Source organism: Cololabis saira, chromosome 19 (assembly GCF_033807715.1).
Source record: "Cololabis saira isolate AMF1-May2022 chromosome 19, fColSai1.1, whole genome shotgun sequence".
Lineage (NCBI taxonomy): Eukaryota > Metazoa > Chordata > Actinopteri > Beloniformes > Belonidae > Cololabis > Cololabis saira.
In genome coordinates, this window is record NC_084605.1 from 34,274,772 (window position 1) to 34,302,079 (window position 27,308).

The 27,308-nt window shown below is 38.5% G+C and overlaps 2 protein-coding genes across 3 annotated transcripts in view; one reads left to right on the forward strand and one right to left on the reverse strand.

Annotated features, from left to right (window-relative positions):
• afap1l2 (actin filament associated protein 1-like 2) overlaps positions 1–27,308 on the reverse strand; it is a 74,498-nt gene that overhangs the window by 28,223 nt on the left and 18,967 nt on the right. For both annotated transcript variants that reach the window (XM_061708989.1, XM_061708991.1), the window contains exons 2-4: positions 23,700–23,828; positions 14,303–14,368; positions 8,439–8,530 (exon numbers count right to left, since the gene is read on the reverse strand). In XM_061708989.1, the coding sequence (XP_061564973.1) occupies positions 8,439–8,530; positions 14,303–14,368; positions 23,700–23,828 (287 nt within the window). The remainder of the gene's footprint in view (positions 1–8,438; positions 8,531–14,302; positions 14,369–23,699; positions 23,829–27,308) is intronic.
• Positions 6,017–7,700, forward strand: LOC133419660 (kelch repeat and BTB domain-containing protein 13). The gene has a single exon (XM_061708993.1). The coding sequence runs from the start codon at positions 6,189–6,191 to the stop codon at positions 7,695–7,697; it is 1,509 nt and encodes a 502-aa protein (XP_061564977.1). The 5' UTR covers positions 6,017–6,188; the 3' UTR covers positions 7,698–7,700.

Sequence of the window (27,308 nt, forward strand, 5' to 3'; positions counted from 1 at the left end):
TGTTTATGTAGATTAAAGGCAAAAAAAAGACAAACCACAAGAAACCACAGCTAATATATAGATTTTTTTTTTGTTTTAGTTTTAGTTTTGTTTATTTAGCAATATAAGACAAATATGAACAAAAAATGAAAAACAATGAAATAACATGCAAGGAAAGGAAGAAGCCTGGTGGCTTATATAGAATCCTTTCCATATATGAATAAAAAACCAAACAAAGCTACACAAGGGAGAGTAAAAAAAAAAAAATAACACAAGAAAATGTAACTCAGATCAAATAATGAACATTACAAAGATGAAACAATAAGAAAGTTCTTTATATGTTTTTTTGAATATTGGCAAGGATGGTGATGATTTAAGAGATTTAAGTGGGGGCCTCTGTAAGTGATGAAAGATTGGTTTCCAATTTTAAATTAAAATCATCTTTGTGCCTTTTGGCGTAAGAATGAATATCGGAATTAACACAAAAGAAATTATGAAAGGAAGAAGGAAGATCTTGTATATAATTTTTGAATTTGAACATAAACAAACATGTTTTAAAAATGTTAATTTTATTGATGGATAATAATGAATAATTAATGAAAAGGGGAGCAGATGGCTCATATCTGTTTGCATGTGATATCATTCTGAGAAACCTTTTTTGAATAATCAATAATTTATTAATATATGTTGGATGTGTCGAAGCCCAACGTAAAGTAATAATAAAAATATTACAGAAACTCACGGACCTCTGAAATGGACTGGGCTGATCTGAGCATACAGTATTCTTTCTTTTTTTCTTCACTTTTTCGCATAAGCTGGAAGATGAAAGACATATGAAATATAACCCTTGAGCAGAGTAGCTGGATACCCCATGTAGACTGCAGATGTATCTAATTAGATCAGAGAGTAACTATTTGTGAAAACCTTCTTCCCTCAGTGCAGCAAACGCTATCACAACAACAAATGAAAGTCAAGAGTTTAATCATATTTAAGTTTAGCAACGCGTACTCAGCAAGAAATATAAACTGGGGAGAAAAAAAGCAATAAATTGTGCTCTGTGGTGAGTCTTCAGATAATATGGTATAGATTAAAAGTTACTGGTTCAGCTCAAATTCACAAACCAACAAAAAAAAACAAATAATATTTCTCTCTTTATATAAAACCATGATTTCATACTTTGTGATGTGGACACTTTAAGACTGTCAGAGATGATTACAAGCGAAAAGGGGGAAGTCCCTGTTTGCGAGCTTTTCCCACCCTCTCACTTTAACAATCTTACACATTGCCGGTAATGCAGAGCAGATGTAGTAATCTGTCATAATAAGTGCCGTCATGTTACGGGCCGCGCACAGTCACAGTGACCAAGATTTGGTTGTGCGATTAGCCCGCGTGCCGGGACACGTAGGAAAAGACCCACAAAGACAGGAATGTTATCAGCATACTGCAACGATGGGAGCATCAGCTCTGCATCACAGGGCTGGATTGTTTAGTGTTTTTTTTTCTCTTTTACCCCTATAATGCTGGATGCATCATATTTGATACATGAATTTCTAAGAGCCCTGTACCATCCCCTTGATCGCATAAAAAAAAAGAAAAAATATGATTATACAACAATGAATAAATAAATAAATAGATAAATAAAATGAGCCAATGTGTTCATAATAATACAAAAAGTGATAGAAATTGCTGAAGAAAAAAATTTGAAATAGAAATATTTTCTGGACTATAAGCCGCACCTGCATACAAGCCGCATCCGCTCTATTTAAAAAAAAAAAAGATATGCAAGCCGCAGATATTTATGTTGTTAGATTAGATATTTACTACATGTACAGAAGGATTTTGAACTGTAAATGATGTACATGTTTGTACCTAAATAGATCCTTTCCTAACAGTGTCTTTTAACACGGCAGCAACTTTGCTGATTAAAACGGGACAGAACCAAGAGAAAATAACCGCTATTTATTTATCTGTTTGAAATCTGCTTCTACCTACTTCTATCTGCTAAAGAAAAAGTAGTGTATTCTTCTTTGCATTTATTTTGTCTTAGTTTTTATTCTAATTACGGTTAGAGCGCCCCGAGTGGTGGAAGAAAAATCCACAGAATAACCTTTGTTCATGGTTCAAAACCTATGAAAAAAGTAGCGGCTTATAGTCCAGAAAATACAGTATTTAAAATGTGAAAGGGTTAATACAGATTTAGCAAATTCAGTTGTCAGAATGAATACAAGTTACAGTTTTCTCTCTTTAAAATTCTTTAAAGAATTTTACAGTTTACAGTCTGACAGGTTTAGAGGCAAAACTGTTTTCCGCCAATAAAAAGAAACTCCTCAAAATCCAAAATCTAAATCAACTTTATTCACCAGGTTTTTGGAAACAAAAAAATGAGGAATTTCATCTCTAAATGTTCAATAGAACATAAATAAATAAACATAAAAAGGCACAGCAGTCGAAAAAAAAAACACAATCCCAATTCCAAAAGAGTAAGTATACTGCGTAAAATTAATAAACACATATTTTAGTAACAATGGAACATAGAAAATGTTTATAAAATGTTTAAAGTAAGTAAATGCAAGTGCCAACCACGGTCTATATACGTCTGGAAAGTCTGAAGATCAGCTGCTAGTGTTTTCTGAATGAAATATTGTACTTTTATTGTCAGGTACTGGTTTTAAGCTGCTCAGCAGAACTGCATCCTCTTTGTTGTGTTTTTTTTCATTCATGTATCAAATATTTTCAGTTAGTGAAACATCGGAGGTAGTGGAAGTACTAGTGAATACTGAGTTTACTGTTGTCTTGCTGAAAAATGCGAGTCCTTCTTTGTAAGAGATGTCGCCTTGCTGGGAGCGTATGTTTCTCTAGGACCTGTATATACCTTTCAGTGATTATGCTTCACTTTCCTGATCCGTAAACTCCCTGGTCCATGGGTAGTAATGTAGCCCCGTACGTTTCCCTTCCAGATAAGCTGCCCTTTCCAATGACACAAATGCGTTTCCATAACTTCAGAGAATCAGGCTTTTGAACTGAGTCCTGATGACAAGCCAGGTGATCGCTGTCTTTTTTACTTCCAATTTCAGTTTATCTGACCACAGGACAGTTTTTCCAGTTTGCCTCACTCCATTTTAAATAAACTTTGACCCAGAGAAGGTGGCAGTATTTCTGGTTCACCTTTGCATGACGACGCAGCAATCCGTGTTCTTAGACGGTGATTTCCAAAAGTTGATCTTTGAGTCATGCTTTTTTTTAATGCAGTGCCACCGCAGCGCCTGAAGATCACAGGTATCCAACATGGACGGTGTTTCCATGCATCAATAACGCTTTTAAAACCCGAATATTGGCAATAACCCGAATTTGCACGGCCATGTAAACACCAATAACCCCTTTGAATAACCCTAATTTGCTCATAATCGGGTTTTTAAAAACCCGATTATGACCCCTGGGGTCATGTAAACGCCAAACGGAATATCCCCATCAAACGGGACATGAATTTGTTTTCTGCGCATGTTCTTTTCTCAAGGAATCCTGGTCTTTTGAGTCCAGGAAGTTCTTCTAAACACGGAGAAACACAAGACCACGCCACACTTTTGGAGTGAGGAGGAGACTAATCATTGTATAAATGTAATGAAGGATATGAACATTTTGGCATTTGTAGACAGTAGAAAGTACGGGGATAGCCAGATTTACAAGAAAGTGAGCGAAAAGTTGCGCAAAGCAGCATTTGTTTTGAATTTGGATACAGGAAGAAGAAGCAGAAATGACGGGAATTGCGTCATGATGTTCTCCGTGCGTCGCTGGTTTGATCCAGATATCCCGAATGATTAATTACCATGTAAACGGAATATTCCGAATGCTTCAGTAACCGGAATATTAGCAATAACCCGAATTTTGACTGCATGTAAACGTAGTCACGGATACTTGGCCTTGCCCTTTGCACACAGATTTCTCCAAATTCTTAGATATTTTATGTAATTATATCAAGTATCACTTTTTATTTTTATTTTTATTTTTATTTGTATTTTCATTTTTATTTTTATTTTTGTTTTTACCTTTTATTTCTATTTTTATCTTTATTTTTAATTTTTTATCTTTATATGGGTGTTTGGCTTTTGGGGTGTTTGATTCGTAAATGACAGTGCTGAGTGAGTGAGATGGAGATGTCAATTTCCCCGAGGGAACCTCCCAAAGGGATTAATAAAGTCATCTGAATCTGAATCTGAATCTGAAAAGTAGATAATGAGACCTTCAAAGGCCTCACAGTTTTATGTTGAGGAACATCATTCTGAACTTTTTTGAGATTTAACAGGTTTTAACTGGGAGCCTCTTCCTCTCTAAGATGCTCTTCTTAAAACCAGCAATGTCACTGACCTTTTGCCAGTTTACCCAATTAGTTGCAAGAGGCTCCTCCAGATGTTTCTTTTAAGCAGCACTTACATTCCCATGCATTCGCAACGTGTTTGAAGTATGAATGAAATGTCTTGGATAAGTTATTGCCTTTTTCAAACAAGCAATAAAGAAGGGATGTCCAGGAGCTGTGAAGCTGAGAGAATATTAATCCTTTTTTATAATGAGCCAAAGTGAAGGGCTGTCTGTCATGATCTCGTTATTTTCATGCATACACACAAAGAGTTGTGTAGGTGGAGTTAGCCGGAGGTGTACCTGAACCTGAACCTAAATGGTAACTACTAGTTACCAAAGCCCAACCTTGAAGCTTGTTTGCACCATTAAATGTAATGGTTTAGATTATGGGGATGTGTTTTCTGTCTCCACTTGAAGAGACATTTGCTTAATGTGACTGTAAAACACACACAGACACACACATACACATACACACACATACACACACACACGTACACAAAAACTGCTCCATGAAAAAAGAAAAACAACAGTTAAGACATCTGTTATTAATTAAAACAAAAAGCCAGGCATTCCAGAGCAGCAACAGCAGCAGCAACCTCCCCTGACCGCCCACCCACTCTTATCTCTACCCTTTCCTCTTTTTTTTAAACTCTTTTTATTTCAGTCATCCGCTAAAAACTAAATCCCCTTGTTGTGTGGGCAAAGACTACAGGGGAGCATGCGGGACTGATTAAAAAGACACAAACAGGGAGGTATGCCAGGTGTGTGCATTTTCTTTATCTTTTTTTTATTGCAGTCCCTCCAGCGCACCTTTAGGAATTTTAGCCTCTTCCTTTCACTCCTCAGATACACACATGCACACATCCTCACCCCAGAAACACGGAGGAGACGGAATGGACTGAGGAGTCGGAGCATAAATAACAAAGAAAAGAGACGGGGGTGTCAGGGAGGAATACGGGTGTGGTGGAGGGGCTTTGAGGGAAGAGTGGGAAAAAGAGCCTGAAAACCCAACTTTCAGAGGAACACGGAAAATCCCTGGTTCCCATGCCAAGAATCTGCTGCGGCAAAAACACTCACACACATACACACACAGGGAAAAGTACACAGACAGAGTGTATCTGAAAGCTCGCAGAGTGCTCAGAGCGAAGGATAAGGTCTTGATATAAGTTATCAGAGCAGCTCAGCTTTGGAAAACGATACGGGAGAAATCGTGTCATTCTCTACTGGTCTTAGAAAGCAGTGAGAAAAATAAGAGTAAGAAAGCACAGGTCATCAGTGGCAGAAAGGGAAAACAAAAAAAAAAACCTCACATGACTCAGACTGCGCACAAACTGTATTTATCTCCCTTATTTTGCCTTCCTGGGAACAGTTTGACCTTCTCTAAACTCTTCATGTTTTTGGGTTCACATTTTTCCTGAAGTGGAAGGAATAAACTTTTACGAGTCACCAATTTAAAACAAACTACAAGAAAAGAGAATGAACAAGTATTAAAAAAAATACAATCAGCATATAACAACCATCTAAAACCAAGCTGGATTGAAAAGGGACGTGTGATCATGAATAATTCAGCATAAACATCTGCTAGCCAATCGTATTGCGGTTATGATAATGACCAGTTGCCAGCAGTCACATTACGGCTTGCAGTGCATGTCAACAGTTTTTCTTTTCCTGTCTGTGGCTTGCAAGTGGCCCAGCTGCTATCTATAGTCCGGCTCTATTTTCAGATCACGCAGACAGGACGCAATGGAACTGACACAAACCTTCAGAATAGGCTGATATGGACTCGGGTCACACATAAATTGTAAACTTGAGACCTTGTTTTAGGAAGAGTAGAGGTAGAGGTTTGGATTTCAGATATGGAAGAGCCTAAAGGCCTGGGAATCAGCCATGACAACAATACAACCCTCGATCTGGACGACAGAGAGTGCCCTGCGGGCTGGGTGAGAGTAAGGATTGAGGATAGCTGGTTCACTGTGGAGAGAGACTTTCTTATGCGGCACAGCGACTATTTCCGGGCTCTCTTTCACTCTGGGATGAGAGAAAGCCAGCAGGACAAGCTCCAACTGAAAGGTGGAGTGAGCGCGAGGGGTTTCCTCATTGCCCTTGCAGTCTGCAGGGGCGAGAATCCCCCGTTAGTTCACCCGGATGAGCTTGTAGACGCTGTAGAGTGTGCTGCTTTTCTGCAGGTTGCGCCTTTAGTCCGGCATCTTTGTGATATTATTGACTCAGATAACTGTCTCCTGCTTTACCAAGCAGCTGCTATGTTTGGGGTTCATCAGCTGTTTCACAATGCTGCTCTGTTTCTTTGTGATGCATTTGATGACCTCAAAGAAGTGGCCGAAAGCACAATCCCGGAAGAGTTGATAGAATACTCTCAAACCTTATCCCCTGCTAGTTATGTTGCAATAGGTCACCATACTCCTTCGATTGAGCTGCTAAATGACTCGTTCAGGGTTGTTTGCTTCCTTGATGAAAAACAGGGGGAGTGGAAGCACCTAACAGACCTCCCAACTCTTTGCAGCACCTCCAGGGCTGGCGTGGCAGTGCTGGACAATCGACTGTACATTGTCGGGGGAGTTTACGGATACCTTAAGGACACAGTGGACAGCAGCCACTGCTACGACCCAGAGTCAGGGATTTGGACTACTCTTCCAGGTCCCCAGCAACCGAGATGTGATTTCACCATGTTCGGACACGAGGGACACCTCTACGCCATCGGTGGAGAGGTCCAAAATAAATTCATTTCCTCAGCAGAGCGGTATGACACCTCAAAGGGAGAGTGGACATTCATACAACATGCACCGAGACCTGTGACATCTGCAGCTTGTGCAATTGCACGTCGGCGAATGTTTGTCTGTTTCTGGAAACCACCGGACACTACGGACATATATGAGTACGTACCGTCGGATGACCAGTGGACGCTTACCACCACAATGATCAGATCCCAGAGCTACGGCCACTGTATGGTATCTCACAGGGACAACTTATACGTGATGCGCAACGGGCCTCGCGATGACTTCCTGCGCTGTCTCATGGATTGCTATAACATCACAACAGGCCAATGGACGGCCATGCCTGGCCTTTACATCAACAGCAAGGGGTCGCTGTTCACAGCAACGATAAGGGGGGACTCTGCGTTCACGGTGAAACACATGCTAACTCTTGAATACACCATCACCTCAGACGGCTGGAAACCCCGCAGACAGATGAAGGGATTTGCGAAGAATGGTTCACTGTGGGCGTGTTTACTCAGACTCCCCAAGACCGGACCGGTTACACCGCACGTGGATGAGGAGGGACGGGAAGTAGAGATTTCTTTCCCAGACTCAGATGGAGGATTTCCAGAAGCAATGCAGCCCTTATGAAAGTTTGAGCAAAACTGAAAAACGATGTCATGTGGATATAATACAAAATATTTTATGAGGGAGAAGGTTGCTAAGGGACAAAATGAGCTTCAGTGCAACACATTTACTTTCACACAAACCCATCTTTGCACACTTGAACACATGTGCTGACACAAAGCTTTTGTTCTGATTAGTAACAGCTGCTACTGTAGTTTATGTTGGGGGGGGGGGGGGGGGGGGGGGGGGGGCTTGTGCAACTGTGTGTACAAGTGTGTATAAAGTTCAAAGGCACTGATGAGATGGTCTAAAACCTTTTTCCTGAAGTCACACTGGGCCAGTTCAGGGGCCTGGAGTCTCCTAGTCAGCTTGAACCCCTCCTGAGTGCTACTTTAATGCACCGTGAGTAGATAAATACCTGCTTCTGTGGGAGAAAACACTTCACGTATGGCTTCAGGGGTCTGAATACGAGGTTTCCAGGAAATGCCTTTAGCTTGTGTGGCCACAAACCACCTTTGTTTTAGTTGAAGATGTGTCATTCTTTTCTAAAGCCTTTAAGTGATGGTAAAGCCTAGATTATAACACAAGACATTCAAGTGGAAATTTGCTGCTGAGCTCATTTTGTATACGGTATATGAAATCACCATTTCCATGACCCCTCCCATTGACCTCATTTGATTCAGCAGTCCAGCTAATATAATAATATAAGGTCAAGTGTATGTGCTCAGCCAGATCTCTTTTGCATGTTTATACACTTTAACTTACTCTTCTTGGGGGCGGCAGATCAGGAAGACTCTTCTGTGGCACAGGGACATATTTTCCTGCTTTTCCATTGACCAGGGCATCTGGTGGGTCATCTGGATCAGAAAAGGGCATAATGGGAGGTCAATCAGTGACAGAAATCTTAAATCTTGTGTTATCATTTTACATGTATACCCTTGAACCCTGTCCACATCATTAGGATCATGGAGACTTGATTTGTATGTTGTATGAATGCATTGTTATTTTTCTTAGAGAAATATGACAGCAGAACATTTAGAAAGAATTTGCATGTGAGTTTAAACATCTATGGCGTTCACCAAATGTCAAAATGGCCAAAATTATTTTATAATCTGCCTCACCAGATGAAAGCCTGTGGGAAAAAGCTCATGACTGGTCATTTATTATTTCACTATCTGCATGCTGCTGTTTCAAAATACCTTTTTATTTTTTTTTTTAGTTGCAGGTCAGTTCCACTGGCCTGTTTTTATGTAAGAGGGATACAACTAAACTTGTAAGAAGGCAGGTGGAGAAATATCCAAGATGACTTAATTGGGCACACAAGTCAACAAGAGACATAAAAGATGGAATTGACCCGTAGATCTGTAAAGGAAAGCCAATAATTACGTCCCTAATTGTATACTTTCTAGGTGCGGAGTGTCTCGGTTGCATTGGAGTGAAGTCTTTTTTTTTTTTTTTTTTAAAGATTTTTTGGGCTCTAGTGGCCCTTTATTGAGAATGCAGACTGGAAAGGGGTAGAGAGAGAGAATGGGGAAGACACGCAGCAAAGGTGTGCAGGCAGGGATTCGAACCTGCGACCGCTGCAGGAGGAGGACTGTAGCCTCAGTATATGAGTCGCTGCTTAACCCACTGCGCCACCGAGCGGCCCGGAGTGAAGTCTATAAATAAATAGCTGTGCATTCTCTTTTTTAAATGCACATTTTAAAATATTTCTTCCAAATCGCACCTCAAAATAAAATAGAATAAAAAGACCTTAACTGGCGTAGACTTTGTCTTTCAAAGGAGAGCTAATGGTTTAAGAAAATTAAGATACCTTTTCTTTATAAGTTCTAACACGGTCAAAGATTTTACTCACATGATCGCATGAAAAGCCAGCTGTTTCCATTTCTAAAGAGGAAACACAGTCAATCATAACCAAAAAGGAAAAAATAAATAAACAAGGACTATTTCTCTCAATTTTTCTTTTATCCATAAAGCTGGCTTTTTTTTTGTGTATGCGAGTGTTTCCTTCTGCAAGGTTTGGTTTCCCCTAAAGTCCCCTCTTGTGTTCATTACAGCCATGTGTAACCTTGTCCAAATCCCTCACTGTCTGAATACAGTACCCAGCATAATTTACTTCGTCCAAACCAGTTAATGTATAATAATATCTTTCTACCGTGACTTCTTACCACAGCTGGTAAAAGGACAGTTGATGTTGGATATAACTGGATTAAGCTTGAGACTGAAAAGTTCCTCCCAATTGTTCAACTGTTGGTTCATGACCAGGGTGACATCATGGTTCCTGTGTACGTTTTTATTATTTTGATACATGATCTATGGTCAGAGGGCTTTAACTTCTGAATGAAATTATACTATTATTTCAGCAAAACCCTTCTTTTTTTGCTAACAGGACTGACTAGCAGCATTTACAGTGGTGGCTCCTAAAGTTTCAGGGCAGGGCTATGGCCTCCTTAAAAAGTTATTACTTTTTATTCCATGTTTAATCCAAATTGGATTTTGCTCCTGATTTGGGATAGATTTTCCATGGTAAAACAAATTACATGGAGAAAATGGATGGTAGCCTACCCTAAATCTAAACTTAACATATTGTTGCACAATCTTAGCCGAATTGCTGCCAACAAGCCCCAAGTGTAGCTCTGAGTGAGGCTTTTGTTTTACTTTTATATCTTGCCAGCAGGTACATTTCTTGTTTTTTACCTGCGTGTTTTGGGTCATCATCCTGAATGTCAGGAAGTTTGTCTTCCTGATATTCAGTGCACTTTGCACCAGGAGGCCTTGGTATTCAATCCCCCCCATACAGGAGGGATGGTGGTATTCTCTTTAAAGGTTTCATTTTTCCATCTGTGAACACACAGCTCATGCAACTTGCCAAAAAGCTACAGTTTTGGCCCAAGACTCCAAAAGACATTCTCCCCAAAATACAGTGGTCTGTCATCCTGCGTTTTAGCAAATTTAAGCTTGGCTTTTCTCTGGTTTTGTTGTTATAATAGTTGAAGACCCTCTTGGGTCTCCTTCAGTGGAGGCCATTGTTGTTCAAAAGGCACTGGATGGTGTTATTAGATAGTGATGTACCTTTTCCTCTGAGATTTTTGCATGATTTTGTGATTGTGGGTTAGCATCTGTGTTATTCTTCTGATTTTTCCCCATAATGAGCCCACGTCCTGGGAAGTTACAGTGATCATATCCTTCCTAATAATAATAATAGCAGCCATGGTCAGAGGAAGATGGTCCTTTACCAAACATATCTAAATGTTTTTATCCAAAATGTTCATTTTGAGCTCCTGAGATATCTCCTTTGCTTGCTCTGGTGCATGGTTAGTGTTGGCCTCATTCATGAAATCATTGTAAATCCTGTATAACTGGAGATCAGATATCGTACTGAAATGAAATTGCCATTTCATGGATATTTTTGTTTGGGTGTTTATTGTATTTTTCTTTGTTTCTTTTACCCTTTCTTTTTCCTTTCTATTCTTTTTCTATTGATTGATTTGTTTTGGTGATTTTGTATTGAGGGGGAGGATTTTTTATAAGCCCTTCGGGCTTCTTTTCCTCTCCTGCACAAATTATTTGTCCTTGTATGATAAAAAAATACTGTTATCATTGTGCAAATAAATAAATAAATAAATAAATAAATAAATAAATAAAATACCTCTTTACTAGAAATCATACCTCACACCACACACCTCCACAGGAGTGAACAGGAAACTCTAAAGATAAGCTTATGCTTGTTATAGTATGTGTTACGTCTCTATGCGTTGTGGCAGACAGAGGATGTATTGCTTTTTCACGCACATTTTAAGACACATAGTCTGAAGCTTGTATATTCAAAATGTCCATAAATTTCTAATTTAATATCATTTTTTCAAGTTTTTACATATATACGTACCATGTGACAACAATAGTCCATATTACATGTTAACATTGTAAAGTCCAATAATGACAAATAAAGTTTTTGTGAACTCCTTATTTCCTCGAGTGATTGACGCGTGGTTAAAAACATTTTCAAGAAAGTCGAAACGTGCATTATGTTTTGGTATGTGAAAAATGTACCCACACATGTGTTCTGCTCACGTTTCATGTGTGAGGCCCAATGATGTCAAACTACACAGCTGCAAATGATCTGGAAAGGCCAGAATGACAGGCAGAAACATTGAAGACACCTGTGATACGAGTTAAGGTTAAACGATGACTATTATGCAACTATTAAAGATCAATGCACTTGTCCAGGCAAAACAAAGAAAACATCTTTCCTTTAAGTTTTTTTATTGTGACAATTTCTATTATTCATTTTTTAAAGGGGTTAAGCATTTTTCAACTGTGACAGTACCGACACATTTCTCAGCATCTGTAAGCAGACTCTTTGTTTATGTCTTTTGATTATGTTGGAATAGCATGCTATGTTCTTTGCTTTAGTCGTAAGGAAACGCGATGTCCAACCCAGGTTGGCCTCTTTTTGTCACATTTTTGTCACTTTTTGTGAATGTGTCCTCACCATTTGCTAGCTCCGTGAACAAAGAGAAACAGAGCAGGGGAAGGTTTGGGAGAGTTCATGATGGTCTGGGAGGAGGAGTATGTATGTATAAGGTATGTTTCGTTAATATTCATATCAAATATCAAAGATAAAACATTATCCAGAAATCTCTTCCCCCACCTTTAAAGATGCATAGTCACCTTTGAGAAAGTACATAATATAGTGGGTTCATTTTCCTGACTGAAGTCTCAATAACAATGAAAATAACAATTAAGACTCTTACATCTTTTGCTTGACCATGAAAATGAACTAAATGAAAGCAGTTTTTACTTAGAAGCGAATGTGTTTTTAGTAAATCCATAATTAATCTTGGCACAGGGGAAAATAAATTGCATTTTTAAGCCTCTGGTGAGATTTAAAAAAATGATTTCACATAAGTGATGGTATGGATAGAGTTCCTACAGACAGACTAGGATCATTTTAAAGTTTTTGTGTATTAAGAAAGTGTATAAAAAGAACTGGAATAGTTCTGGTCGCTGCCATCTTGTAAGAAGTCTGAACAAGTTGACCACTGACAGTCAAACTGTTGTCGATAGATGAAAAGGAAGGAGAGTTCATGGCCTCTTACCTCTTACCATCTAATATTAGACATAGCATTGTTTTTAAGTCGGGACTATCCTTTTGACCTCAGGCCCACATTGTGTTGTGTTGGTGAGCATATCTCATCAACACACATTCATGTTGTCTAATATTGTGTAGTACTTCCTCACAATGTTTTAACTGCTTTAGTCCCTACTTTAACAGTAAATATTCATACTGTTCTCATTGTTTTGGTTGTTCTTTGTCACACAGACTTAACAGAACATCCTTGCCAATGACATACATGTAGCCAAAAGTGGGAGAAAATACAAACAAAAGCTACATGTATGTTTGTCAAGCTCATGGACATGTTGTTGTGGACATCAAGCGAAACCTGCAGTTATTAAGTTTAGGGAACAAACTGAGCTGAACTGCATTCAAAACATCTAATCTAAATGCTCCTTTCTCATATCTCAACTTTCTATCGTTGTCTGTGAAAGGAAACTTGCGCCTTTGCTAGCACCGCAGCTGAAGGTACGTGTCAAGTCTGGTGCTCACTCTAACCGCATTCTTCATCCATCTCCAAACTAAACAGGTCAGTCTCAGTGGGCGAGGAGCTTCGATGAAGCAGGCAGGAAATGGTGGTTTGGAGGGGGGGGGGGGCAGCGAAGAGCTGCTGCAGGGCCGGTTCTAGAAAATGATGACTAGGGGTTCATCTCAGATCAGAGGGGGTGCACATGCCTGGCACGTTATTCAACACTAAATTATGCATTTTCTCATAATTTCAAGAGGAATGATACTAGCAAAACAAGAATATTTAAAGTGTATTTCAAATGCTTTATTGCAGCAATATTGCTGCAGAACAAAGAAAATGCTACATTTAGTCTGGGCTACCTCACCCATCAGACAATCTAGCAACAGATGTTTCTTAACCCTGAAAATAAAACATAGAAATTCAAACTACCGGTAATTTTATCTATACAGCTCAAAACCATCACTAAACATGACAGTGATTTCAAGTGGAATGATACCAGTCAAACAATAATATTTAAAGTGTCTTTCAAGTGCATTTTTGCAGCAATATCGCTGCAGAACAAAGAAAATGCTACATTTAGTCTGAGATTAGACAACCACCGTTGTCTAACTTGCTGAATATCCATGGTTACTTTGTGTTAACGTTGCAGTAGAGAGCAGCGTCTTGCTGGTGCAGGAAACTGCTGGACGCAGATGAGTGACGTACACTAAAGCCTGAATTATGGTTCCGCGTTAAATCGACGGCGTAAATCAGCCTTAACGCGCGCGCACTTGTCAGTTTTTTTTTCGTCTTTTCAACTGAGCATGCAAACACATAAACTGAGGGTGCAATGCTTATGCACCCTCGTAGAATCGGGCCTGAGCTGCTGCGTGCAGCGGCTTATCGTCTCGGCTATTCATTTGCATCTTAATTGAACTTGGATGTGATAACAAAACTATATGCACAATGTGAAAAACACAAAGGCACTTAGAAAATCATAAAAATATATTTTTGTCTGTATATTTTATGATATAAAACATGAAAGCGATTTTATAAAATTCACACCTTTGTCATCTTTGTCCTTCCCAGTAACAATGACTTTATTCATGTAGATGTACTCCTCATCAGCACCTGAGAGACAGAGAGAAGACAGTGGTTAACAGCTTACAGCAGTAAATACCAGATTAGACCGTGGGAGTTTCCACCCAAACACACATGTTGTTGAAATACGGAAAAAAACAAACCATTCTAAGCTTCCTGATTTCAGATAAATGTGTTTCATGCTTAAGTGAGACAGTCTTGCCCCTTCAGTGGAAAAGATGCGGTTTCCTTGACCCCATAATGTCAAATACACAAATTTCTAAGACCTCTGTACCAATTCCCATAAAAATAATAACAAATAAAAACAGTTCCATACAATAAAAACATTTAAAAAATGAAGTTATAATACAACTAAATAAATAATATTGCCTAATATGATAAAATTATTATATAGAAACTATTAAATACAAAATTGGGGCTGTTTTTAATTTCAATACACAGTCAATATTTCTATGTAGGAGTTCATCTTTAAACTCCTAAACTATTAGGTATATTCGTTTTTGACTTAGAATATACTTTAAACTATATAAATTATATATATATATATATAAATATGTACATACATAAAGTATATTCTAAGTCAAAAACGTGTAGTGTCATATCAGTATTATATCTTTTTTTTCTTTTTTTTTCAACATTTTGTTTATTGCTTCTGTTATTTGAAATTAAATTGTAATTTAGATTTTTAATTGTATTTTAAACCATTTGCAAGTTTGTAGAAAAAAAGGGGTTGCAGGATGAAACGGAAATTTAAAGTTTGTCCATGACAGATTTTTTTTTTCATTTGAAATACTGAACTTCAAAAATTTTTTTTAAATAGATAACAAATAAATAAATAAATAAATACATACATACATAGCAATTTAAATTTATAGCAACATGTAGTGTAATTGTATTGATCTCAAACGGGGAACAATTCTAGCTTTAACCTATCCAATCTCTTAAAACTCCTATAATCTTAAAGTCCTCCCCAGCACTTAAATGCCTTAAGACCTTGACTCTGAGTGTTGAGACTGTTTCTCTGGCACAACAGTTTTGCTGTAGTTGTTCCTGCAAATTATCCCACAATAGAGACAAGAATGTCTGGTGGAATCTTAGTGTCAAACAAACCTAACGGGTGCTAGTCAAAAATCGTAGATTTAAGTTGTAGCTTCATCTAAATAAGTAGCCTTTTGTGCAGACAAATGGGTTCATTATGGACACCCACTCTTACCGTGACATGCTTTCATCAAACATTAACCAAGGAACTCTGCCTGCACAGATGGACTACTGTAGCACTGCTGTTTTTGAAGTTTCTGAAGATTTGAAGGGGGAATGCTGTTCTTGAACTTGGCTCTTTTCTGAAGAACAGTCTGGGAAACCGGAGGTTATTTTATAAGCGGAAGTGTAACTGTGGTGTCAATTTCAATCCTTCTTTAACTCAATAAATGCTTCAAAATTAAGTCAACAATCACTCGGAGTGGCACATACATCCTTCAGTATTCAGTTATTTTTCACATCTAGTCCTTCAGGTCATAAATTGTTGATCTGAATGTAAATGCTTTGGTATCCAATATTAAGCAAAAACATTAGACTGGAATCTAAGTAAGCGTGTTTGTTTTTGATGATGACAGACTCTGGCCACTATTGATGGGAGATAAACCCAGACATGTGTTGTCCGTGTTTGTTTTTCTTTATATAGTCCATACATAGATTATACAGCCACACTAAATAATTTAATCTTAATGGTGAGTTCACAAACTTGGTTGTTAAATCAAATACAACACAAGACATGGAAGATGAAAGAGGATATAGAAGGAAACAGTGGGATTGTCCCGGGAGGCCACAAACCTCGGCAGCCTGCAGGAAGTTCACTGAAAAAGGTGAAAAAGGTGGTAGAAAAAACGTATACTAAAAGTAGCAAAAGTAGATAGCAGATTTGGTTAATGTCTATATGGTATATATATGTCTATACGTTTACATGCAGTCAAAATTCAGGTTATTGCTAATATTCTGGTAACTGAAACATTCGGAATATTCCGTTTACATGGTAATTAATCATTCGGGATATCTGGATCAAACCAGCGACGCGCGGAGAACGTCATGACGCAATTCCCATCATTTCCGCTTCTTCTTCCTGTATCCAAATTCAAAACAAATGCTGCTTCGCGCAACTTTTCGCTCACCTTCTTTTAAATCTGGCTATCCTGGTACTTTCTACCGTCTACAAATGCAGAAATGTTCATATCCTTCATTACATTTATGAAGTGATTAGTCTCCTCCTGGTCTTGTGTTTCTCCGTGTTTAGAAGAACTTCCTGGACTCAAAAGACCAGGGGCCGGATTCTCCAATATCTTCTTAAGAAAATCTTAAGAAATGTCTTAAGATCTCAAATTAAGAAGTTCGTAAGAAAGTTCTTAAGTGCAATTCCTCAATATTTTCTTAAGAACCGTCTTAAGAACTGTCATTTCTTATGAATTTCTTATTTTTCTACTTAAGAACTTCTTAAAATATGGCTGTTTTTGAAATCACTCAATCAATTCAGCGGCCGCTCCAGCGGACCGTTCAGCAGTAGCAGCCAAGTATCCCAGAATGCATTTCGCAACAAAACAACAGCGGAAGCCGAGAGCTAAAAGCTGTTTTAATTTCCACTGTAGCGCTGTTAATATGCCACTTTATTAAGTTTTAATATTTTTTCAGATGCCAAAGTCCCCCTTAAGATCCCCAACCTGGCCTCAGTTTATCCAAATAACGCCTGTTGAGAAATTTGCTCCGACGTTTTCGGGGATCAGAAGAGCCGGCGGCCGCGGGGAGCACCATTAGCTGTTACCATGGTAACAGCAGCATTAGCTGTTACCATGGTAACAGCAGCATTAGCTCACGGCCGGGGGGAGAGACGTGATCGCCGGGTCAAACCGCGCTGTCGTCCCGGGGAGAAAGTGATCCAATGAACTGACCTGCAGCTCTGTGGAGAATTACCTCTGGCTGAAATAAATCATTTAGGAAGATAAATGTTGGTTTAATAGATGAAATCTAACAGTTGTAGCTTCCATATTAGTTTGTCTGAATATAAAGTGGAGCTTCATGTTTTTACTGGAGCCCCAGAAGCAGCTGCTCTGTCTGAACATCAGAGCCGTCGCAATTTTAATAAAAGGTATTAAAATGAACATATCAGTCTATTGAATTTAATTACATATGTTTGGGTTTTTATTTAGTGCACCTCTACGTACTTGGTATACAAAATTATATGTATTATTCATTTCATTATATTATTATTATTTTTATTAATTTCATTATATTTAGTCGATTCACCTGAAGCGAGACTTCACTACACCAATGCATCGCTCCACAATATTGCAGATCTTTGTTTGTGCATGTGCAAATGTGTTGATAAAGGTCTTACCTTTATCAACACGCTGACTTAGAGTCTCACCTTTTCACAGACGAAATCTTAAGACAGGTCAAGGTTGTCTTAAGTTAAGAACAAATTTAAGAACTTTTATTTCAAGAATACCATTTCTTCTTAAGTTTTTTCTTAAGAAGAAACTTAAGAAGAAAGTTAAGAAAATACTTAAGAACTTTTTTGGAGAATACGACTTAAGAATTTTTTCTTCTTAAGACAGAACTTAAGAAAAAAAAATGGCACTTAAGAAGATTTTTTTTCTTAAGAATGTTTTGAGAATACGGCCCCAGGATTCCTTGTGAACAGAGCATGTGCAGAAAACAAATTTATGTTCCGTTTGATGGGGATATTCCGTTTGGCGTTTACGTGACTGAATATTCAGGTTTTAAAAGGAGTAACCCAGGGGTCATATTGGGGTTTTTAAAAACCTGAATATGAGCAAATTCTGGTTATTCAGATTCATATTCAGATTCAGATTGCGTTTATTTGCCATTCAAAGGGGTTATTGGTGTTTACTAGGGATGGGCGGTATAGACTAAAAAATGTATCGCGATAATTTCTAGCATTTATCCCGATAACCATAAAAATTACGATAAAAAAAATACCAATTCAACTCCACCTTTTTAACTATAAATCTATCACCACATTCAGTCTTTGGATCTTACAGTATAAAATGTAAGAACAGATTCAACATTTATTCAAACTGTATGGCTTAAACAGTGGGATAACAGTGCAAACAGCAAAAGTACCATTGTCCTTCAAGTTTTCTTAGCTTATAAAATCACAAAGTAGAAAAAATACAACCTGATAAATAAAGAAACATTATTGCCATCCTTTGCACTCACTGTTTTTTTACGGACTCTGCACATAATAGATGATGTTTGCTCCTCGTCTCTTTTTAAATCCAAACCAGTTCCAGATAACGGAGCTGGAGCCTCGTTTAACAACGAGCTCTTCGCTCTCAGATCCGCCTTCCGCCATGTTTGTTACACAAAAACGTCATCAACGGGAATTTATCATTTTTACCGCGAGATAACAAATTCTTACCGCGGGGAATTTTTCTGACGGTATATCGTGAACGGTAAAATATCTCCCATTCCTAGTGTTTACATGGCCGTGCAAATTGGGGTTATTGCCAATATTCGGGTTTTAAAAGGCTTATTGACTGCATGTAAACGCAGTCAATGTTTTCACAAATAAGAGGGACAGTTCAAGCTGTGACAGAACTAATGAAATTGCAGGTTTCTTACACATTTCCATCCGGAGGATGTTTCGCCTCACTGGAATTCACAGAAATCCGAATCCAGGCCAGTTAACTGTTCAGCTCTCCGCAAAACAAATAAAGCTAAAAGCTGCCGGTTAAGACATTCTTGGTCAGAATGGGGCTGACTCCAGAGATGTGCAGAATGTCCCTGTTATGACCTGCTAATATTCTGGAGCCAAGACGATTCAGAAATGAGCCTCAGGTTTAAAATAACAGAATTTTCTATTAATTTAAGTGAAAACAAGCTAGTGATTATACAACGATTTTTCATTGCGATTAGTGCATTCCAATAAACATCAGTGGCCAAGAGACTGGGCCTCAGCTACGCTCGCAGACTAAACCTGACCTCACTTTGCACTCAGATGTTTGCAGGTCCGTGTTAACAATGGAAGAATTTCAGAAGTGGAGATGATGAAACCTCGAGACATACATAAATGCTTTGTGAGAAAAAGGGCCGTGTTTGGACTCGTGTCTCTCTGAACATGGTGGATTAATTACGAGCTGGCCACAACTCTGCCACATAAACAGTCTTGGTGTCTTCTCTCAAACAATAAGCCCTGAGGTTTTGCAGCGGAGCGGGCTCCAGCTGGTTACTGTAACCTGTTACGGGAACTGTTCCTGTGCTGCAGCATGGGTTTTTTTTAAGGAAGGTCTTTCATCGAATTAGATATTTTAGCTGACTAAGATTATACCCCGAGAGGAAATCAAACAAAAACTCTAGTCTTGGGTGATACCCTGGAGAAGGTCTCTCCCTTTGAAATAGAATACGATGAGGTGAAACCAAACAGCAGCTGAATAAAATGATGTTTTGCCTGTACAGTGAAAACAGATTTTCAGGGAACGGAGTTGAAAGGCTATTTATAAACTGCTGCGCAAAGGAAGTGAGCATCCCCAGAGTATAAATGCAGCTTCGGAAAAATGATACAGCTTGGAGCCAGAAGAGGAAGTACAGCGGGACGGGTCCAAGACCTGAACATGGAAAATCATGACTGCTTGCGTGTTAGTGGACAGTTGTGTGTAAGAATCTCACTGGGAAAGACAAAGAGGAACAACAGAGAGCTCATAATTGTGAAAAGTTGAAATGAAAACTACGAACAGTTGGTATTTGAGGTTTCTTTGACATCATCTAGTATCCCTGTAACTAATCACTCAGGCGGAGGCTGAGGCCTGGATGAGGCTCAGTTGACACAGACACTAACTGGACTTCCAGGTAGGGATGGGCGGTATGGACTAAAAAATGTATCACCATCATTTCTGGCATTTATCCCCATAACGATAAAAATGACGATAAAAAAAATACCAATTCAACTCCATCTTTTTAACTATAAATCTATCACCACATTCAGTCTTTGGAGCCAAATCACTCTCTAAAAGAACTAAAAAAACGTTCTTTCTTTCTTTCTTTCTTTCTTTCTTTCTTTCTTTCTTTCTTTCTTTCTTTCTTTCTTTCTTTCTTTCTTTCTTTCTTTCTTTCTTTCTTTCTTTCTTTCTCTTTCTTTCTTTCTTTCTTTCTTTCTTTCTTTCTTTCTTTCAGGCTCATTTCTTTCTTTCTTTCTTTCTTTCTTTCTTTCTTTCTTTCTTTCTTTCTTTCTTTCTTTCTTTCAGGCTCATTTCTTTCTTTCTTTCTTTCTTTCTTTCTTTCTTTCTTTCTTTCTTTCTTTCTTTCTTTCTTTCAGGCTCATTTCTTTCTTTCTTTCTTTCTTTCTTTCTTTCTTTCTTTCTGGCTCATTTCTTTCTTTCTTGCTCATTTCTTTCTTTCTTTCTTTCTTTCTTTCTTTCTTTCTTGCTCATTTCTTTCTTTCTTTCTTTCTTTCTTTCTTTCTTTCTTTCTTTCTTTCTTTCTTTCTTTCTTTCTTTCTTTCAGGCTCATTTCTTTCTTTCTTTCTTTCTTTCTTTCTTTCTTTCTTTCTTTCTTTCAGGCTCATTTCTTTCTTTCTTGCTCATTTCTTTCTTTCTTTCTTTCTTTCTTGCTCATTTCTTTCTTTCTTTCTTTCTTTCTTGCTCATTTCTTTCTTTCTTTCTTTCTTTCTTGCTCATTTCTTTTTTCTTTCTTTCTTTCTTTCTTTCTTTCAGGCTCATTTCTTTCTTTCTTTCTTTCTTTCTTTCTTTCTTTCTTTCTTTCTTTCTTTCTTTCTTTCTTTCTGGCTCATTTCTTTCTTTCTTTCTTTCTTTCTTTCTTGCTCATTTCTTTCTTTCTTTCTTTCTTTCTTTCTTTCTTTCTTTCTTTATGGCTCATTTCTTTCTTTCTTTCTTTCTTTCTTTCTTTCTTTCTTTCTTTCTTTCTTTCTTTCTTTCTTTCTTTCTTTCTTTCTTTCTTTCTTTCTGGCTCATATCCTTCCTTCCTTCCTTCCTTCCTTCCTTCCTTCCTTCCTTCCTTCCTTCCTTCCTTCCTTCCTTCCTTCCTTCCTTCCTTCCTTCCTTCCTTCCTTCCTTCCTTCCTTTCTTCCTTCAATCAGCTTTACACAAAAACGTCACCAACGTGAATTTATCATTTTTACCGTGAGATACAAATTCTTACCGTGGGGAATTTTTTTGACGGTTTATCGTGAACGGTAAAATATCGCCCATTCCTACTTCCAGGTCACATAAATCATGTAAAATCCATCAGCGGTTGCACCATTTCCAAGCTGAATGGCAGAACCAGTGACTAAGAGAAACAAACCTGTCTCTTGTTGTTTGACAGGATACTTTAACATGCCATGTATCAGTCTAGGACGAGGCTATATGCACTTTTGGAAAGCTCTCACAAAACGAATAGGGGGTAAGAAAAAAAAGCACGTTCTACCACTGCAATGCGTTTTTATCCACAAAAATGGAATAAAGTACCCTAAATAGTAATGGCAAATACACATGGTGGTTACTGACAGTTAAAGCTACTAAAATGAAACCAGAGAAACTTTTTGGATGGCCTCTTTTAGGCCAGACAGCCAGCAGTGCGAGCTCACAGAGCGTGTGGGAAACACATGGCTTGGCCACGTCTTACATAAGGTGTTTTGCATAAAGAAAGACTAACTTGCAGTTTAAGCAGCTTTTGAATGAATCTGAATGCCCTCAATTAGCCTTCAGCCACCGTCATGTAATCGCAAGAAACATTAAAAAAATATGAGACACAGTTTATTGAAATTTCTGCTTGCACCTCTGATGTGGCACCACTGCTTCTTTGCATATATTGGCTCAGATCTCACACTGAACTCTCCAGCACCTTTAACTATTTAAAAGCGCTGCAAAAGAGCTGACATGTTATTGGAAAAGGAGATGCAGGTGTATTTATTTGATGGATGTTTTCAATTGCCTTCATAAGAAGAAAGTTTCAGTTGATGTAACACGTGATTTTATCTTTGTGGCTGACATCCTTTTTCAAGACAAACCAGACTTTTTTCATTTTAGTTGTAACTTCAAATATTCACAAAGTTTTATATGCAGGGTTCTTTGTGAAAAGAGTTAGCATTTGCTTGTGCTTGTCTCAGATCAGTCTGCTGTCTTCCAATACTTAACACTGTTCAACTCTAAACCCAGCAACAAACTTTCTCTTCCTCTTGTTGTAATTTTCCAAATGCACATCGGTTAAAAAAAAAAAAAAAAAAAAAAAAACATTCCAGACTTGTTTTCAATCTATTACCTCTTCCTATTCTTTGTTTTGTGTGTGTATTCGAAAAACAAAAGAACATTTCCGCCAAAACGTCCATTCAAATCGGCACCTGATTAAATTGAAATTGAAAACTAGGTCACTTGGTTTCATTTCCTTTAATATCCAAACTGACAAGTTTGAAGTTGAAGAGTTTTAAGTGGTTAGGTACGGTGGCCGACAAGGGCCAAACGCACTGCAACGGCCTAATGCGTCTCAGTTAAGGAAAACGGCTTCAAGTACAGAAACGATTCAAATTCACAAACTCAAAACGAGGTACAAAAAGAGGAACGTGGTGCAAATGAAAAAACGTGCTGCAAAAAACAAAGACAAATGCAGCATCATCAAACGCGCTGCAAATAGAGAAACGATGCAAAGCACAAAACAATATAAAACAATAAAACCATCTTCAAAAGAAAAACGCTTCATAACCGGTCACTACAACCGGAAGTGCTCCAAACCTGCAGGGGGCGCAGCTGACTGAACCACAGTGTTTACATCCATGGTTTAAACATACAGCGGGAACGGTCATGTGATATAATGTGGTTTATATCACTGTACAACGCTGTACATTACGAGACGTTTCTTTATTATATTTTAACGTTACACAAGGCTGCACATAATACACATATTGATATAAAGCCTTGTATCGTCTGGTGTCAAATATAATGTATATATACATATATATATACATATATATGTATAATATGAAGCGTTTTTCTTTTGAAGATGGTTTCTTGTTTTATATCGTTTTGTGCTTTGCATCGTTTCTCTATTTGCAGCGTTTGATGATGCTGCATTTGTCTTTGTTTTTTGCAGCACGTTTTTTCATTTGCACCACGTTCCTCTTTTTGTACCTCGTTTTGAGTTTGTGAATTTGAATCGTTTCTGTACTTGAAGCCGTTTTCCTTAACTGAGACGCATTAGGCCGTTGCGGTGCGTTTGGCCCTTGTCGGCCACCGTAGTTAGGATTTGACAAATCTGCAGTATAATTTGACTGTATCTATTGTTTTCTGAATACATGATTACACATACTGAAAATGCAGTTGTCTGTCTGTGTGACGCCATCTCAACACCTCGTTCTTCTTACCATTTGAGGCTTTGTAGGACTGGAGAAGATCAGACAGCAGGCCCTTCTGGACGGTGGCGTTCCCACTCAGGGTCTCCTTGTCCAGGATGAGCAAGAAGCGGTGGAGCTCCATGAGGAGCTGGTCCAGCACTGGAAACCCAGAAAGAAAAGAAAGGACACACTCAGATTTACAGCAGAATAAAAAAAATAGTTTTAATCTTCCTGCACATTCCTTGGAATGGAAATATGTAGTGTAGCAACAGTGATTTATGACGAGGTATGTTACAGCTCCAATGACAATAATAGATGAAGAACCAGAGAAAACTAAAGAAAAGTCTTTGAAGTTCCCAAAAAGTCCTTTTCTGAATATTATAGTTTAAGTAACTGCAGATTTCACATCTTAGTTTTGCAGATTCTCTGTTGCTTCATCTTTGTTCCTTATGCTGCACTCTGCTTTGCTTACGGATGGTAAACGGGAGCAAACTGCAACAGTTGATATCAATAACTTCTCGGACACTCATTAATTCCTCTCAGGCGCTTGTTATTGACAATTTGAAGTCTCCTCCAAGTTGTTTTGGGAATTCTGTAAAAGGTCAAGTTCAGAGGAGGGAGGAGCCTGGGCCGGGGCCAGAGGGGGCCAGTGTGTCTGAGTGCAGCCCACACACACACATCCTTCAGGGGTCAGTGCTGAGCTCACAGCCCTCTCCATCTCTCCCTCTGCGTGGGGAGCGCTTCATCTTCCCCCTCGCTGTGTCCCGGCCGCATGAATAGGGCCGTTGCTGCAGCGGCCTAAGAGTGACAGCACTTCTTCAGCGGGACAAGAGGCAGGAGAAGGATAAAGAAGAAATATCGTATTAAAGGGAAAGGTGGGGCGTGTATCTGTGGAGTGGGAGGGAATGTTCTGATCCAGTGGAACGCATAATGAAAAAAATAAAATACTATATATTGGGAGGTGAAAGACAGAATATGAAGAAAAGAGTTTCCACAAAGTAATCTCAATGATTATTATGCATTTAAGTCGGAAATGGAACATTTGGTTATTGATTATTTACTTTCTCTGTTAGTTGTTTTCTGAGATCTGTCTTCTGTTTTACTTGATTTTTCTGTCATATTTACGTTTGTCTTCCTTCTTGTTCTGCATGTGTCTTTACTTTGCTGTTTTTTGTTGTTGTAGATTGTTTGTCCTTGTTGTATAAGTATCAACTATGAAGTAAATAAAGTTAAAAAGGGTACCGGTAGGCACAATAAGCGTAGGCTTCAGCCTACACCCTTTGGTTGGTTTATTCCCTACTTCTTTTTTTTACTTCTTTTTTTATTATCTCTTTCCTACGGTGGCCGAGACCCGCCATTGCTGAAAATAAAAGTAACACTGCAAACAGAAACAAACGCTGCTGCAAATTAAAGAAACGCTGCAAATAAAAAGAAACGCAGCTGAAAATAAAACGACGCAAATAAAAGAGCCACAACGGAAGTGAATTACCGGGGACTATTTTTGCTGATGCACCAGTGTTTTTTACGTGAGAGGAGAAGTCCCTGACCACCACACACAGCTTCAACTTCACATTCATACAAATAACTATTGTTACCCACGCTTTAGATTATTCTTAGCATTATTATTAATGATAAAAACAACAAAAACAACAACACCTCTCACATAAAAACACCGGTGCATCGGCAAAAACAGCCCCGGGTAATTCACTTCCGTTGTGGCTTTTTTATTTGCGTCGTTTTTTATTTTATTTGAAGTGGGGTTTCTTTATATTTTCAGCATTTCTTTTATTTGCAGCGTTTATTTTATTTGCTAAGCGTTTATTTTATTTGCAGCGGCGTTTGTTTCTGTTTGCAGCGTTACTTTTATTTTCAGCAATGGCGGGTCTCGGGCACCGTACTTTCCTACGAAGGGAAATGAAATGCAATGTATTGTATAAATTGAAACTGATCGACCAAATAAACTACTACCACTTGGTTACCCATGGCAACCAAACTGTTGCAATTAAAAGAGAATGTTCTTAACGAACAAACAAAGCGTACCTTTTTTGCAAACCTATCCCAACCCTACACAAGAGCTGCGCATCGATCCTTATTGAATAAAACCTACAAACTCTTATAAGGACACTAAACTGTTCTTGTCTGTTTGAACTCTATTAAAGCTGTCAGCACTGTTGTTTAATGTCTCCTTCCGTCTCAAACTGATCACTAACTGACCCTGGAGGCGGGTGGGAGGATGTCCGTGCCCTCTCCTCTCCTTTCTACACTCCCACAATTCAAAGCAAAACAAAAAAAGGGAGGGAGGGGGGTATTTTTGCAGCATAATGCGTCAGACCCAAGCAAGCTTTGCCTCTTGGAGATGACTAGAGGCTTTCCTGAAGGTACAGCATGCTACAGTATGTGGGCTTTTATGAGTCTTACTCACGCTGAGTCATGATTTACTGACAGTAGCCACATGTGGATTGGGCATACAGTATGTAGGCATGCACATATGCTCAATGATGATTTAAAGTTACCAAGAATCATGAAGTGTCATAAATCTGCATGCACTGGATCCATCTTTCCTTTGAAATGATGCTTTTGAGATTTAAACCACATTCGCTGCATTTCCCATTGTTGGATTTACTCAAACATTTGGCCACTTGACACAATCCTAAACATTTTCCAGCTTCTCCTCCTTGTGTATTTGCACAGACCGACTCAGATGGCCTTTTGGATTGGAGGGCCCTGGGAAACCAAGTCAGCTGACAAGCACAGGGAGGTCTGCAGCAGGACGTATTTGTGGGCTTTGGCTTGGCTGGAAGCCCGCTGCACATCCAGTGAGTGACCGCAGCCTGCGCTGCATAAACAATTCACTTCTGCTGAATGTCCAGAAGGAACGTGAGTGGCCGTCAGAGAGAAACCAGTCTGCAGAGGTTTTTACCTGCTGCACTTGTGAAGTTTTGACTGCGCTTGGTGTTGTCTGGTCAGTGTGATTTATCAGTGAAAGTGAAGGTTTCCAAACACAGAAGCTGAATTTTCTCTTCCTCATTCCTGAGGTTGAGTTTCTTTTGCTTTGTCAACGTCAATTAATGACCACAGATTTATTTACTTTCTCTCACCTCGTTTAAAGGGCCAAATGAGTTGGCAGAATAAGATGGATTTGCACATTTCTTTTAAATTATTCAGACTTGCATTACTCCAGTTTAAGTTAACTTTGCCATGGTATCAAATCAGGATCAGAACAAGATCAGTTCCTGCCTGTTACAACCAAAAACGTAATAACGGCCAATAACGTAATAATTTTGGCCATTTCAAATGTAATAAAGCCAATAGTGTAATAATGTGCCAATAATGTAATAAAACTTTTGAGTCAATAATGTAATAACTTTTTGCCGATAATGTAATCATTTTGTAATCATTTTTTAATACCAGGCCAATAACGTAATAACCAGCCAATAATGTAATGCCTTATTACATTATCGGCAAAAAGTTATTACGTTATTGGCTCAAAAGTTTTATTACATTATTGGCACATTATTACACTATTGGCTTTATTACATTTGAAATGGCCAAAATTATTACGTTATTGGCAGTTATTACGTTTTTGGTTGTAACACTGCCTCTCACTGTCAGTGAAACATTTCACAGCAGATTAGTTTC